Raw genomic sequence first — 16,941 nt, forward strand, 5'->3', positions numbered from 1 at the left:
ATTTAAATCAAGTATTTTTCAACTTAATTACGAAATTGCTATTGATATTTTAACATCAGTATATCATTTTGGACCGGTCAAACGATTCAATTTTCTAAAACTCAAAACATGAAACTTCTATATCTTTGAGTTTTATACGTCATAACCAAATCTCAAATCATTTGAACTTCATATGAAAATGATATGTCACTATTTACCATTTTGTCCTTAAAATTAATTCATTATTTTTCAACTTAACTACGAAAATGACATCAAAATAAATTGAATATTTTTCAATTTATTTACCAAAATACCATCAAAGCTATTTTATCAGGGTTTAGTCTCGGGGTCTCACAAAAGACTTCAAATTTTCAAGCCATAGCAGTAGCAAGAAGGGGAAATTTTACTTCCATTTTTCAATGTTTTCAAGCCGAAGTTCTATCCAAACATCATTCAAATTCAAGCGAAGGTGTAACCATTTTCGAGTCAATGTACATCTTCTTTTCGACCGTTTATCATGTAAGAACTTCAAAGTTAAGCGTGCTTGACTTTGGACAATTTTGGGATGGGTGATCCCTAGAAAGTTTCTCGTGTGCATGTGAATAAGGACATAAGTATCCTAGAAAGACGTGTTGGTGGTACACTAGGGACTTTCGTCAAATTTGAGGTGTTACAATGATGCTCATGTGGCTAATAGCAATCAGTGTCAAAAGACAAAGAACTTAGCAACATGTAGGAAAACTTGAGATAATAATAGAGTTTCGCGGTTACGTTGGGGAATGGTTTATCAAATGTTACTAGTTTTCTGCTCAGTCTTGGTGCGTAGACCTTACAAAAGTCTTCTTGTAGACATATTTTTTTGACAAGTTCTTTTAGACATATTTTTGGATTGTTTTTCTTCGTCGCTCTGATGTTTCTTGACATTTTATTCAGCATTTTCAATCAAGTTTCTACATCTAAATGGCCGTGATTCTGTTCATTAACAGACAATCAGCAATAAATTTTTTTCATACTATGAAAAGATGCTGGATTACTTCATGTAATATATAACTTTATTATTGATAAGATAGAAATAATCAATTCTTCATCTATGCTTGATGTGGATATACAACAATCGGGCTCCTGACACTATGAACGCCATCGGACCACACCAACGATGCAGACAACATTGTCCTATCACTTAACTTCCCGCTAATACTAACAACAAAAGATTGTTTTTCATTCAATGCCTTAAAATTAAGGGTGCTAGGATTAACGGTGATATTATAATCCAAACTTGTGCTGGTTATTGCTTTGTATGTTGAGTTTGGGGATCCTACATTTGTTACTGTCCTGTTGAACTCTATTGAGTATGGCGTGCTCGTGTTGGTTCTACCCGTCGTAACTCTAAAAGTCATTGCAGGATAATTCAGATCGTTGGATGTTGTTTTCTTGTCAGGGCAGCGGATAGTTTCTCCAAATATTATGCTAAGTTTTGATGCATTGTATCCGGAGTTGCAAAGAAATATGATATAGTCAGCAATTAAGATCTCGTATACGAGGCCGGGATCAGCAGCTTTGATTGGATCAATATGGCCCGTACCATAAGAAAATTCAGCTTTTGGATCCTTGGTGGCATTCATTCTCCACGCTATGAGATGACCCAAAACAATACATTAGCATACAACGCAATGATGCAACTACGATATTTAAATTTCGGTAGAGAAACAAGAATTACCGGTTGTCATGAGAGCTGATTTGATTGCAGAAGGTGACCAGTCAGGGTGAAATGATTTGACGTAAGCAGCTGCGCCAGCGACATGAGGGCAAGACATTGATGTCCCAGATAATATACTGTATTTCACAGAGCGTTTATCTTCAGAATCATCTGAAGGTGAACTCAAAGGTGAATAGGCTGCTAAGATTTCAACTCCGGGGGCTGTTAGATCTGGCTGTATGTACAGTTTTAGTCCAATGTCATCATGTATACATTCACAAATGTGGGAATAGATGTATTTTATTCGCAATGTACCTTCAAAATATTCGGAAAAATGACGTTTGGGCCTCTTGAAGAAAATGAAGCGACGGAGGGGGCATCAAGCTTTTTCTCGACTTCGCTCTTGAGTATGCTAAGAGTTGGATTTCTGCATCAAAGATTGATCAGTATAAATGATTTGTTATCCTGGAGTCTCTCTATATGTTAATTTGAATATCGGATTAACTTAGTAGAATTGAAGTAGCCGTGTACGTCACTGAAGCTTAATTTGCTTAAACTAGAAGCCGGAAATGGAACGACTAAGGAAAAATCAAGAAGCTCTATAGTCGGTACGACGGAACCAACTGCTCCAGCACTCAAGGCTTTTTCCATGCCACTGTACATGTTGCAAAGCACAACCTTGCCTTCTACTTTTCTTTTATCTAAACAGTTTTCACGGCATAACCTGCATTTTTCAAACCGAAAATTAAAATTGTATCTATGTTTTGTCATAACCATGCTAAGAATTTCAAGAGTCTAACTAACTGAGCATCCCGTTCACTGCATGTGCTCGTGACTTCTTTCCCGTATACTGAGGGAAAACTATTCCCCTTCAAGTCGAAGGTATTGACACCTTTTCCCTGTTAGAAATGGTAAATATAATCAAAATGTGAGCTCAAAAGATTTAGTAATGAATCGTATATTTTCAGGAAAATGCAAACCTTAATTATGGCTCCATTCCCAAGCACAACTTTGGTGATGATACCTCTATCTGTAGTGCTAGCTGCAACAGTGAAAATCCATGGAACGGTGCTTGTAAGAGGATGTTCAGGTCCCCCATTCCCTGCTGAGTGTACAACTAAAATACCATTCTGGGTAGCGTGAACCGCCCCGACAGCAAACACGTCATTGAACAATGTTTGTGGTACAAAAAATCCAATAGAGATGGTTATGATATCAACTCCATCAGCTATAGCATCGTCAAATGCAGCTAATAAATCTGCAGACTTGCAGTCCGAAAAACAAACTTTATATACAGCGATTCTAGCAGATGGTACCCCTCCTCGTGCAGTCCCATTAGCAATGCCATAAAAACTGGTCTCTTTTACGTAGTTACCGGCTGCTGTTGATGCTGTATGAGATCCGTGGCCATCTGTATCCCTTGCCGAATCAGTTTCCGACGGCCTATTCGAGTTGTAGTACCGAGCTCCAATTAGTTTGCTGCACGCACAAAATGCATATTTAAAATATCAAGAATATAGAAATGATAATGAGTAAGGGACTTTACTTGTTACAAGTGAAGTTTTGTCCTCCTTTACACACTCCTTTCCATTTCTTGGGAGGAGCGCTGAAGCCTTTGTCATTGAAACTCTCTGATTCGGGCCATATTCCGGTGTCAAAGACGCCAACAATCGTATCACTCTCGACTGAGGGATTTCGATGAACATTTTCAGATAATCCCATGAAATCCCATGATCTTGTTGTTTGTAGTTCAAGAGTTGTACTTGCAAAAATTGATACTACTTCTTCCTTCCCTGGATTTCAAATTGCATAAACTTCCAAGTTAACTGATTTTTTTTCTTTTGCAGGCATATATACCATTGGGAATTAGAAAGCGCAAATAAGTGAATATGGAGATGATAGACGTTTACTTGCTATCTTTTCCTTCTCTTCATTTGTGAGATATGCAGCAAATCCATTGAAACTCCTCGTATAACTTCTGATTAATGATTTACCTTGAAACCTTTAACAAACACAAGAAAATTTCAAGAATGAGTTGAATGGCATGTTGGAAGTTCAGAAAATTGAATGGGATGTTGGATATCTGCATCAATTAATCATTAAAAAAAAAGATTAAAATTGCCAAAAATTAAAAAATACCTAACTATTATCCATTTTGACAACAAAGCGGCCCAACATCACGAATAGTCCAAAATAAATATGTATGCAGTTGTAATGTAAATTTAATCAGTCAAAAAAAATTAAAGAAATAGAATAAATACTAGAGTATTGCATCACAGTGAACTGTTATGCAGTTTGTTAAGTTGTATTCGCTGTGATTTTCAAGTTTCAACACACAAAAGGTTAGATCATTTTTCTTAAAATCCCTTTTTGTTTTGGGAGAAAGACTCGGTTATTTCAACAAGTGGAGTCGTTTTGGGTATATATCATGCCTACTGTTAGTTTTAAACATTAAATTGATGGAAAGACTAGCTCGATCAAAATTTATAAATGTTTAAGACTAAAGAGAGAACCGAAAGATTTGGAATTAAACCGGAAAAATGATGAGTATTTATCCTGTTAATTTTAACCATTAAAATCAGAAAGTATCAAACAAATTTTTGAAACTTTTAGGATTAAACCGAGAACGCCAATATATCTGAGACTAAACCAGAAAAATGATCGACTGAACCTGGATTTTCGCCTTTTTTATATAAAAAACTCGTGTCTTTGAATTCAAATAACGTTAATATTGTTCATGGTACCTTGTGTCCACAACTTCTTGAAGCATATTTTGGTGGTACGCCGACGTAGATTGTTCGCTTTCGCCGAGATTTCCCATGTACACTATGTAAACCCTCCTTTCTTGATCGGAAGCATGACAACCGGTCGTCAAACTCGAAAGACAAAGAACAAATATAACGCAGGAAAGTTTCAGTGAATGCAGCCTATCCATCGTAGAATGATTGAAATTTTAAACAAAGTTGGACTAAGTTTTCAATATGAACGTCTGTTTATGTTTAGCCCATTGACATCCTTAATTAAATAGAGTGAAATTTCATTTAAGAATTATATTTAGAGGCTTATTCCGTTGATTGATTAACATTCCTGCTTTACCATAAATGAATCTTTTTTTTTTTGGAAGCCATATTGTCAAGATTATAATTTCCCCTGTAAATCAAATTACTGATTTTTAGGTGAATTCGCATGGCTGAATTTTGACCTCTTTTTTAATTAACAAAATCTCAGACTTTTACTTAGTTGCCAAAAGATGCCTTTGATTTTTAATTTTTATTTTTACTTTTGGTCAATTCAAAAATGGACAGGGATTGCATATTAACGCAGATTAAATATAATAAATATTATACAAAGATTTTGCATAATATAGATAAAAAGTCATCTTATATTTTATCTCGAATTTTACAAAAGATATAGAAAACATTGGTTTACTCAAATTAAATGTCAACCATAAACTAAAATTATATGCGTAATTTGATTTGGTTAATTCATTATATCGATTATTAATTTGAAACATATAAGTTAGTTTATTTCATTTTATTAATTTTTAAAAAATTTGAAAAACAATTAAAAGGAAGTTTAGGGGAAAATATTCGTTATTCATATTTTGATTATATTTTTTTCTAAAAAAAATTATTCAACTCTCTTTGTTTATTGAAAATATTTACTTAATCTTCATACTTAGAAATAAATTAAATTAGTTTGATTTTAATAATTGTATTTAATTGGGAACCCAATCAAGTTATTGCACAATATTATATATATCATTAATACTAGCGTCCCTTTTCTATGCATTACGTGTTAAATATCTGATTTTTTTTTTTTAAAAATTTCAAATTAATGACTTCCATATTTTTTTTAACTAAGAGTAACATAGTAATTTAAAATATAGAAAAAATTTATGATTGAATTTAAAATATAGATAAAGATATGACTGTAATAATTAAAGATATGCTATTTTACGGAAATAAACTTGAAATCAATTTATTAAGAAAAAAATTTGGACTTAAGTTTTGGTGATTATAAAACTAAACTAATTCAACTAAATTGTATTAATGCAGATAACTCAAGGAATTTATCTGATTTGAATTATAACTTAACTTCACTGATGTGTTTTTATGAGATTACAACAAAACAAAAATGAACTAATCGAAAAATTGTCAAGAATTATACTTATCTGAAGTATTGGAATGAGAAATGCTAAACTGAACTGATATGTATCAAGAAGTGATATGATAACCTGACAACATATAAGTACTGATCTGATCTTACTCAAACAGTCCAAAATGTATTCAGCTGAATCAGACAATTCTAGAGCAATTGTTCTAATCATTGGACTGATCCGAAAACATTCTCGGAATGTGTCAATCAATTATCTCCTAGTGTTTATTTGAATTCAATCAGCAAAGACAGATTTTCTCTAAACAATAGATTAAAGTATATGTAGGTTGTCTTATTCAGCTAGTGTCCAAAAGAATTTAATTGGCTAATACTATATTTGGGAAAACGACAAAGGACCCGTGACGTTCTCTGCATAATTTTCGGGCACCCAGTATGATTGTGAATATTGTCCATATTTATGAACGTTGGATCAACATCTATATAAAGATGGACGCATAAGAGAACTTTACGAAGAATTGCACTTTGAAATTATTTCGAGTCAATCTGCACAAGCTAAATAGTTTTACCATATCATTTAAGGATCATTCAGAACACTCATTTGTTCTCATTTATATTTTGTATTGACGAGCTTAATTTTTTTGTGAGAATCATTGTAACTGTCAAAAAAAAATTTTTGATCAGATTGAGTTGTTTAGATAGTTTCTAGGATTTTCAGTTCAATAGGATTGATGAATCAAGTTGAAGTGGGTTTGTACAATGAGTTGTGCATATCAAATCTTCTAGTCAAATTCTTCTAAAAACAAAAAAGGATACGTAGAAGTTTTGTCTTCGAGCTTCCATAAACAAACTCTTGCCCTTATTTACTTTTAGTCACTTACTTATATGTTCTGATTTTATCTGAGTTTATTATTTTCTTTGTATATTGATATGGTATGCACTTTATCAGTTTAGTTGTTCGACGTACTAATTTTGATTGGAAAATTAACATCAGATGCTCACTCGGCATAAAGGTTTCAAAATCTGTCAAAAGATTTAAATAAGTTTATTAACCCAGTTTAAACTTATTTTCAATCCAAATAAGTTGTATCAGAACGGGATTTTCTGATCTTTGAATATTTTATATACTCATATGGCTTCTTTTAATAAGTTTATTACATTTTGAAAAGAAGAATATGATGATTGAAAAATTCGAATGTTGGCACACATGTCAGCTCAAGAAGATAACATTTGGTACGTCATAACAGATGGACTCATGAAGATCTGAAAAGCAAACACTCTCGTAGCCATATCAGATGAAGCTCCACAAATGATAGAAAAACCAAAAAATGAAATGGACTGCCAAAGATAAGAAGAATGTTAATCTGGACAATGTGGCCAAATATAGTATTTATAAAACTTTAGATAAAAATATGCCCATTTAAATTAAAACGTGTTCTACAACAAAGGAGATATGAGAAAATCCCACTCAAAAAGTGTTTGACATATAAGTTCAGCAAATCAGATTGTATTCAATCTAATGAGATAGACAGTCTAAAGATAAAAGTTAGTACACTAGTGGCTGAAAATGAGAACATGTGATTTGGAGTTCAAGTTATAATGATTGAAAATCATAGGTTGAACAATTTGGTCAACACTCGGACGAAGCCTTCAATTTCACTTGAAAATTTGCATGAAGTCAAAAGCAATTGACAGAACAGACTCAAGCTTTGACAATAATGATTGCAATTCTTCCGAAACAAGTATTCAGTTGTGTCTGAACAAATGCAAATATAAATTCAAAGATTTTTTTAGATCCATCACAATATATGAACATGTAGAGACTTAAGTTCAGATAAGCCAGCCTATTATCAGGAAAACAAAAAAATGCATTGTGAACTTGGATATATAGCACCTTGAGAGTTCTAAGTCGGGTTCTGCATGTCATATAGGAAAACAAGTTAGATCAACCTTCAAAAACAAAGAATGTACTACCTCAGCTCGATATTTGTAATTACTTCATATGGATTTTTTTGTTCATATAAATGCGAAGAGCTTAGGAGAATGAAGTATACACTAGTGATTATTGACGACTTTTTAAGATTTACTTGGGTCATCTTTATGAATTCCAAATATCAGACCATTGCTCAATTGATAAAGATCCTGAAGCGTCTACAGAATGAGAAAACCCTAATTGTCAAACAGATAAAAAGTGATCGAGGAATTGAGTTTACCAACAAATTTCTTTCAACTTATCTAGATAATAATGAAATTAAACATGAGTTCTCTACTACAAGATCATCTTATCAAAATGAAGTTGCTAAGAGAAAGAACATAACACTTAAATAATTAGCTCGAACCATGTTAGCTCAATTAGGTATCTCTCAACATTTCAGGGCAGAAGATGTAAACACGATATGCTACACTCAGAACAGATCGATGATCAACAAGAATAATGGAAAGACACCAAATGAGATCTGAAATATCAATAAACATGAAATCTCATACATCTGAGCATTTGATTGTAAGTACTTAATTTATTCATAATAAAGATAAAAATCATTTAATTGCCTTTGATATCAAATCGGATGCTGATATATTCTTAGGATATTCATCTGTTAACAAAGCCTATCGTTGTGTTACAATAATAAAACTTTAAATGTTGAAGAATCAGTTATTGTTGTCTTTGATGAATCCTATATTATTGCACACATTGCACAATTAAATGATCTGAGTGACAAATTGGAATGTATTAATCTTGAGTCTAAAATTGATGATGAGATTCATATCAGAAGAACATATAATCCACGTTGTGAGCCAGAAATTCAAGCTGATGAAGTTATTGACAATATAAGAGATCAAGCTGATCCAATTCAAGATCAAGATAATCCAGTTCAAAGTCAAGTTCCAGTTCCTAATACAAATCCCTTTGAACCATTCTTCTGGTGGAATAAAAAGCATTCACCTGAATTGGTCATTTGTAACCTTTATGTTCATTTAAGAACTAGAAAACGAATGATTGATGAATTCATGCATGTTGCAATTATCTCTCAGATTGAACCTAAGAAAATAAAGCATTGGCTGATTTTAATTGGATAGATGCTACGCAAGAGTAATTAAAGCAATTTGATAGAAACAAAATTTGACATTTAGTTCCTAGACCATCATATCAATCTATTATAGATACCAGATGGGTTTATAGAAACAAAATAGATGAAAATGGTACAATAATTAAAAACACGACAAGATTAGTTACACAAGGATATAGACAAGGAAAAAATTGACTTTGATAAAACCTCTGCTCTTGTAAGCGTATTAGAAGTTATTAGGATATTTATTGCTTCTGCTGACTTTAAAGATTTTAGGTTTATCAAATGAATGTTAAAAGATCATTTTTAAATAGTTCATTGCTGGAAGAAGTTTATATAGAACAATCTCTTAGAATTGTAAATCAAGTTTTACATGTTCATGTGTTTAAATTAGATAAAACTTTGTATGGTATGAAACAATCCCTTGTAGCTTGGTATGACACTTTGTATAAGTTTCTTATTAAGACTTTGTTGTTGGTACTGTTGAAAAGATTTTTTAAATTCATAAAAGGTGATATACTCTATTAGTTCAAATATGTGTTGATGATATCATTTCTAGTCAAATAACCCCAAACTGTGTGAAAAGATTTCTAAACTGATGCATGACAAGTTTGAGATAAATATGATGAGCGAACTGAAATTTTTACTTGGATTACAAGTCAGAAAGCTTGATGATGAAATCTTCATAAATCAAGCTAAATATACCAAAAAACCTCTAAAAAGTTTGGTATTGAATAGGTATTGAAAACTGTTATGTTATCTACACACCTATGAGTTCTTCAATCAAACTGAACAAATATGAAAGGAAGACCTTAGATTGATATCTTTATTTAGAAGTTTTACTGGATCACTGTTGTACTTAACTATTAGCAGACCAAAAATGAGAATTCGGACAGAGTTGAGTCAAATACATGAACAAAAGGTGATAAATTAGGACACTGAAACCAGCAAAAAAACAAAGTTACAAAAATAAAGCACAAGTTTAACAAATTAAAGAATCAAAACAGAAAACATGAGAACGTAGATGATTATATTGGTTATTTTCCCTAGTTGTTTTTAAGAAAAAAATATTTTGGCGCATGACCTTTTGAGAGGAGAAAATTGATATAGAAACTTTTATTATTGATTCAATTAGTACACACATCTCAAATTAGGGTAAATTTTGTATGAAATTTTACTAAGATGCCTATTTTACCGCATATCAATTATAATTTTATTTTTAAAATTATGTATGTATTTAAATAAGTAAATTTATTAGTGTATGAAATAAATTAGATATTTTAATTTGGTTACATTTTTAAATCAATTTTCTAATTTTTTTTATGACGTGGCCACTACCCTTTAGTGTACACTACGTAAAATTTCTAGCTAACACAAGAACTTGCAAATCACACTAGCTAGTTAAACCACACTGGACAAATCCTATGTGACAAGCTCATCTAAGAAGTTATTGATTGGTAGGGAGAATCGAGCCCCTAATCATTGGTCAAATATTCACAAATTCGGACACCGTGTTGGGGCTCAATTTTCTAAATTTAGTTACACAGGCGATGATATTGAGTTATTTTATTATGCCCGACTGCCCGAGATTTCCCATGTATGCGCTCTATCTTTTTAGGTAAGTTTAAGGAAAGACAAGGCATTCAACATCCTTAATGTAAGAATTCAAAGAAATTTTTACGATACAAAAAATACATGCCTGCATGTCTTATTCATGCAATAAACATTTATTAGTGTATATACAAATTGATCTATAAGTCACTTGAAAACATCACGATTGGACTCCTGACACTATGAACGCCATCCGACCACTCCAATGATGCAGACATTAACTTTATCTTAGAACTTAACTTCCCACTAATTGTGACTACAAATGATTTTTTTTGATCGAGTGCCTTAAATTTAAGAATGCTAGGCTTCACGATGATGTTATAATCCAAACTACTGCTGGTAATTGCCTCGTATATCGATTTTTCGGATCCTACATTTGTTACTGTTCTGTTGAATTGTGCTGAGAATGTTGCACTCTCGTTACTTGGGCTAACGAACCGAAAAGTTATTGCGGGGTAATTCAAGTCGTTGGAAGTTTTCTTGTCTGGACAGCGGATGCTTATTCCGAATATTTTTTTGAGCGTTGACGCATCATAGCCAGAGTTGCAAAGGAATTTGATATAATCATCGGGTAAAATCTCATACACGAGGCCAGGGTCAGCAGCTTTGACAGGATCAATATGGCCTGCTCCGTAAGAAAATTCTGCCTTTGGATCCTTGGTGGCATTCATTCTCCATGCTATGATTTGAAAGGTAAAAAAAAAATCAGTTAGCATACAGATGAATGAGGAGACTACCATCTTTAAATTTCACTAAATGGAACATGGATTACCGGTTGTCATGAGAGCTGATTTGATTGCAGAAGGCGACCATTTGGGGTGAAATGATTTTACATAAGCAGCAGCACCAGCGACGTGAGGGCAAGACATTGATGTCCCGGATAAAATACTATATTTTACGGATCGCTTGTCTTCCGGATAATCTGAAGGTGAACTCAAAGGCGAAAATGCTGCTAAAATTTCAACTCCTGGGGCTGTTACATCTGGCTGCATAGACAATACCATTCCTATGTTATCTTATATACTTTCTTAAAATACGGTAATTACATAAGTTTGTACTATGTACCTTCAAAATATTGGAAAAAAATTTATTAGGGCCTCTTGAAGAAAAGGAAGCAACAGAAGGGGCATTAAGATTTTTCACAACTTCGCTCTTGAGTATGTCGACGGTATGATTTCTGCATTGAATTATCGATTAGTAAAACATTTATCATACCCAATATATTCGAAATTTGAAAAACGAGACGTGACAGGGATTTACTTTGTAGAGTTGAAGTAAACTTGTAAGTCAATGTAGCGTTGCGGACTTAAACCAGAAGCTGGAAAGGGAACAACAAAGGAAACGTCAGGTGAGTCTGTTGACGGTACGACGGAACCAACTGCTCCAGCACTGAAAGCTTCTTCCATGCCGTCGAATTCGTTGCAAAGCACAACCTTGCCTTTTACTATTCTTCTATCTAAACAGTCTAAATCACAGACCCTGAAATTTTCAAACAGAAAATTTAAATTATGTCTGTGTTTTGTTACAACAGTGGTAAGAATTTTAATAATTGAATAAAAAGAAAATAACTTTTTAGGACTCTTTATTTTGAGTTTTGATCCACTCAGTTTTTAAAGTTTAGTTTAGTACACTGACTTTGATTTTTTTTTTTAAATTTCAGTCTTATTTCAATAGAGTACTGACATGACACCGTAAATTACTGAATTGTTTTAATGATATATTAACAATTGGATCAAAATCATCGAAAAATAAAAGTTAGAGTACCAAACGAAATTTTAATAACTTATCGGATCAAAACAAAAATTGGATAACTTTTAAGAACAAAACTTATTTTCCCTGTAATTAATTAACCTAGCAAATTTGTCCTCGCATGTGCTCGTTACTTCTTTCCCATATGCCAAGGGAAAACTCTTCCCCTTCAAGTCGAAAGGATTGACAGATTTTCCCTGTAAGGCAAGGTAAACTTTCATCAAAATGGCCGGAGCTTAGAAGTTTAGAAATGATTCTAATATTTTTAAGAACACGCGTACCGTAATTGTAGTTCCATTCCCAAGAACCACTTTGGTGATGATACCTCTATCAGTAATGCTAGCTGCAACCGTGAAAACCCATGGAACGGTGCTTGCAACCAGTCCAGGCCCTGAATTCCCTGCTGATTGTACAACTAAAATACCCTTTTGTGAAGCATGAAGTGATCCAATGGCAATCACGTCCTTCTCCAACACAACTGGCTCGGCGTTTCCAAGAGACACAGTTATGATGTCAACTCCATCAGCTATAGCATCGTCAAATGCAGCTAATATATCTGCAGACTGGCACCCAAAATCAGGGTGACAAACTTTATATGCAGCGATTCTAGCTGATGGTACTCCTCCTCTTGCAGTCCCATTTGCAATGCCATAAAAACTGGCATCTTTAACCACGTTCCCAGCTGCTGTTGATGCTGTATGAGATCCGTGGCCTTCTATGTCCCTTGCTGAATCAGTCCCCGACGGCTTAAAGGAGTTGTAGTACCGGGCTCCAATTAGTTTGCTGCACGCACAAAATGCGTTGTTAAGTTTTCAAGAATATGCAGGACATGACTGTGAGAAAAGGGAATTTAATTACTTGTTGCAGGTGAAATTTTGTCCTCCTTTGCACACTCCTTTCCATTTCTTGGGAGGAGGGCTGAAGCCTTTGTCACTGAAACTCTCTGATTCGGGCCATATTCCGGTGTCAATGACCCCAACAATCGTGTCACTCTCGACAGTTGGATTTCGATGAGCATTTTGCTTGAGTCCCGTGAAATCCCATGATCTTGTTGTTTGTGGATGAAGAGCTATACTAGGAAAAATTGATACTACTTCTTCCTTACCTGGATTTCATTTTGAAACATTACATACGCTTTCATGTTACCTATCCATTCTCTCTTTTCAATGCAAAGCATTAGGAATAAGAAAGCAAAATATGTGAAAATTGAGAGAACATATATAAGTTTACTTCCCAACTTTTCCTGCTCTTCATGTGTGAGATAGGCAGCAAATCCGTTGAAACTCCGCCTATAACTTCTGATTAATGATTGACTTAGAAACCTTCGAGATACAAGAACAAATTAGGAACAATACAAGCGAAAACTTTTATATTTTCCTTGGAATCCTATACCTATATATATTTTATGGAAAATCTTACACAAATTTACGATACCTGCTATCAACAATATCATGAAGCATGTTCGAGTGGTATGTCGAAAATAATCCTTCGTTCTCACCAAGATGTCCCATATACACTATGTAAATCTTCCTTTCTTGATCGAAAGCATGGCAATCCATTATCCGACCCAAAACACAAAGAACAAATAAAACAGACGAAAGATTAATGAGACATCGCAGCCCGGACATTCTTGAAGGATTGGAAGGCCGAGTTTTGATTGTGAATGTCTCTGTTAGTTTTTTGAGCTCCTTAAATAGAGTGAACGAATAAAATTTCGCTGGCTTGAAGGGGTTGATTTTACTAATTGATTAAGATTTTCTGCATTGACATAAATGTATTTTGTTTTGGATCACATGTATTCTCAAAATATTTATTTTTATTTTTGCAAGTCATAATGCTGATTTATCTGGTGAATTTACTTGATTTTATGTGGGCTTGACTAAATTTGGGTTTTTTTTTTCCAGTTCAGATTTCATGGTCGTTACTTAGTTGTCAAAAAATATGTTTTGATTTTGTTATTATTATTTTTTATGACACGAGAATCCATCGGCCATCTCCGCTACTTTCTGGTGGACATTGGGTAAATTCTCTAATTTAACTTTATTACAACACCAACAATAATATATTAAGATAATACTTGGATTGATGAAATTGACTTGAAGAGGGATTTGAGTAATAGATTTCAAATAACACTCATATTAGATATATTTGAAATATATCATATTTACTATTGAAAATTACATAATATGATGTAGAGTGAATTTGAAATCAACTTGAATTTTGTCCATCTAAACAAGTTAGAGAATTTGAAAGTCACCGTCTCAAATTCTTTTATCCAAGTCCAACACAACATAAAAAAAATATAAATGGTAAAAAGAGGATCCAATATCCATTATTTGAATTAACAACAAATTAAAAATGTGAATCAAGATAAAATGCAATGAAGAGTGAAAATAATTCAAAAAAACTTATTTGAGATCGTCTCACATGTCAATCTTGTGAGAAAGAATTTTTATCCGACCCCTTCGTGAAAAAGTATTTATTTTTATGCAAAAAAATATAATTTTCACTCCGAGTATGGATCAGATCAACTCATCTAATTATTATAGATCCGCGAGATCTTATAACGGGAAACCTACCCAAATAATTAAAGAAATCATCAAATTAACTTCACACATGGTTTAAAAAATTATTGATGCAGCCTCCAAGTGGTATCTGAGTAAAAAAAAAAAATAGCTGAGTACTTATTCAGTAGTTAGGATTTCGATTTATCTTACTACCACCTTATCGGGGCGAGCCTATCGCACACAACTTGCCCAATCCAATTTACCTGACTAGTGTAGTTTGCAAGTTACTGCGTTCTCCCATTGATTTACAAAATGCGTACTGAAAAGTAGCGGCTACGAATTCTCACATCATAAAAAAATTATTGATGTCGATGGACAATTATAATGACATCGAACAAAAGTAGTACAAGGGATATTTGGGAGAATAACCATGGTCAAACTTCATTTTTTTTTTTAAAAAAAAAAATGACAATCTCCAAATGTTTTTGAGTGTTTTCAAATACACACAAGTTCATTTTTAAAAAAAATATTTGACCAATGTTATTTTACTGACTACCCCAGCCGTACATTTATTTATCATAAATAAACTCAAATTAAAGAATTTAAGGTATGTATAAACGGAAATAAATTAAAAAAACTCGTAATATGTCCTACCTTTCATCATAATTAAGTGACAAAATTATGATTTTTCTTTTAATCGCAATTCTAATCACAGTCTCAATCAATGAGACAACATATTATTTTTCAACTTCCATTCTATATCATATTCAATTATTTAAATAATCATTTATATCTCGAAAATAATCACACTAATGAGCAGCAAGGCCATGATGAGCAAACTCTGGAGGGCTGAGATCTCCACTGCATGCATGGATCATCACCAAAATAATCAGATGCCGATGTGTATTTCCGATTATTGATTATATAAAAAGACTTTTGAAAATCCATGCACAAATAAATCACCAAATAATTAGTGACGGATGTATAGTACTTCTGTTCCTAATTAGAGATTGATATTCAATTTGGTCGCAATTTTTAAAAGATCGGTCACAAACTAAATGTATTTTATATTGGCTAAAATTAATCGGGACCAAATATAAAATTCGATTGTAAATTAAACACTGATTTATAACTTTCAGTCTCAAATTAGAGACCGGATATTAATAATTGATCGCAAAAATTACGACTTCATTTTTTTTTTTCAAAAAAGGAGAAAATGTAGCGACGTTTTATAAAATTATCGTTCCCTATTTAGAGATCACTCATTCGATGTGACCACTACTCTTGTAGTGTAATTTTGGTGCGGATGGTGATTTTTATTGTTTTACCTAAAATAACTCCATTATTTTTAAACTTCATCTCCTATTTTAAAGAATTAAAAATCAATAATTGTTTTTAATTTATTTAATATAATTTTAATTTATTTATTTTTAATATATATGTTTCTGGTAATATTTTTTTCAATTTAGTTTGTTTTTTTTTTTGAAAAAATAAATCAAAACATATAAATTTGCATTATATACAATATAAACTATTTGTGAGGGGAAAGACCCAGTTCAATCCCAGATCTTTAGCCCTTTTTTCATCCAAGAAGAAGAAGAAGAAGAAACGCAACCACAAGGAAACGTTTCATGTATCCGGTAATAAATAAAATGAGCATTATAATAATATTAACAAGTAATAAATACAAAAAAGTCATAACACACAATGAAAGCAAACCCAAAATAAGCAAGGAAACTCACAATGAAAGCAAACCCAAAAACAAGGACAAAGTTTTAATAACACAATCAAATTAAATTCTAACTTTTATAATAGATATTAAATTAATTGAATCACAACGTCTGCCCATCATGAAGAACTGCGATAGTGTTTGCTAAAGCTTATTTGAAGTGATTTTAAGTTTCTAGAATTCTAGCTGAGAAAATGTTTTGAAATTATATATAGAAGTTGAAAAGCACTTAAAACGAGCTCTTATAAACACTACCTTAGAATCTTAGTTTATACATACAACTCTCAAAGTTAAAATAGGTAATTAGCGACAAATTTAAAGTAATAAAATCAATGAAAAATAATTGAATTTTTTTTTATATATTTTGGGGAAGATAATTACAAACTTGAGGTCTTGAACTCGAGATCACGTCCTTTTATTGGTCCGTTGTGCCAGGCCAATACCTTAATATTTGAAATTCGAGTAAAACACAAAAAAAAAAAAAAA

The 16,941-nt window shown here is 32.6% G+C and overlaps 2 protein-coding genes across 2 annotated transcripts; both read right to left on the bottom strand.

Annotated features, from left to right (window-relative positions):
• Window positions 1-1,015: 1,015 nt before the first annotated feature.
• Window positions 1,016-4,649, bottom strand: LOC140990391 (subtilisin-like protease SBT4.3). The gene is made up of 9 exons (XM_073460070.1): window positions 4,420-4,649; window positions 3,586-3,677; window positions 3,222-3,468; window positions 2,656-3,154; window positions 2,480-2,574; window positions 2,181-2,399; window positions 1,991-2,102; window positions 1,697-1,910; window positions 1,016-1,609 (listed from the first exon to the last, which is right to left on the bottom strand). The coding sequence occupies exons 1-9, from the start codon at window positions 4,608-4,610 to the stop codon at window positions 1,068-1,070; spliced, it is 2,211 nt and encodes a 736-aa protein (XP_073316171.1). The 5' UTR covers window positions 4,611-4,649; the 3' UTR covers window positions 1,016-1,067.
• Window positions 4,650-10,559: 5,910 nt separating this feature from the next.
• LOC140989481 (subtilisin-like protease SBT4.3) lies at window positions 10,560-13,818 on the bottom strand. The gene is made up of 9 exons (XM_073458673.1): window positions 13,654-13,818; window positions 13,450-13,541; window positions 13,078-13,324; window positions 12,501-13,002; window positions 12,322-12,416; window positions 11,731-11,949; window positions 11,536-11,647; window positions 11,243-11,456; window positions 10,560-11,149 (listed from the first exon to the last, which is right to left on the bottom strand). Exons 1-9 carry the CDS (start codon window positions 13,776-13,778, stop codon window positions 10,611-10,613), a joined length of 2,145 nt encoding a protein of 714 aa, XP_073314774.1. The 5' UTR covers window positions 13,779-13,818; the 3' UTR covers window positions 10,560-10,610.
• Window positions 13,819-16,941: the final 3,123 nt, after the last annotated feature.

This window comes from Primulina huaijiensis, chromosome 12 (assembly GCF_012295235.1).
Source record: "Primulina huaijiensis isolate GDHJ02 chromosome 12, ASM1229523v2, whole genome shotgun sequence".
In the NCBI taxonomy this organism is placed as follows: Eukaryota; Viridiplantae; Streptophyta; class Magnoliopsida; order Lamiales; family Gesneriaceae; genus Primulina; species Primulina huaijiensis.

Coding starts and splice junctions, on each gene's coding strand:
- LOC140989481 (XM_073458673.1), bottom strand. CDS start 13,778: ATGGATTGCCATGCTTTCGATCAAGAAAGGAAGATTTACATAGTGTAT. Junction 13,542..13,653: donor CATGATATTGTTGATAGCAG/GTATCGTAAATT, acceptor TGTATCTCGAAG/GTTTCTAAGTCAATCATTAA. Junction 11,950..12,321: donor TGCGAGGACAAATTTGCTAG/GTTAATTAATTA, acceptor TGAAAATTTCAG/GGTCTGTGATTTAGACTGTT.
- LOC140990391 (XM_073460070.1), bottom strand. CDS start 4,610: ATGGATAGGCTGCATTCACTGAAACTTTCCTGCGTTATATTTGTTCTT. Junction 2,400..2,479: donor TGCAGTGAACGGGATGCTCA/GTTAGTTAGACT, acceptor TGAAAAATGCAG/GTTATGCCGTGAAAACTGTT. Junction 1,610..1,696: donor ATCAGCTCTCATGACAACCG/GTAATTCTTGTT, acceptor GTCATCTCATAG/CGTGGAGAATGAATGCCACC.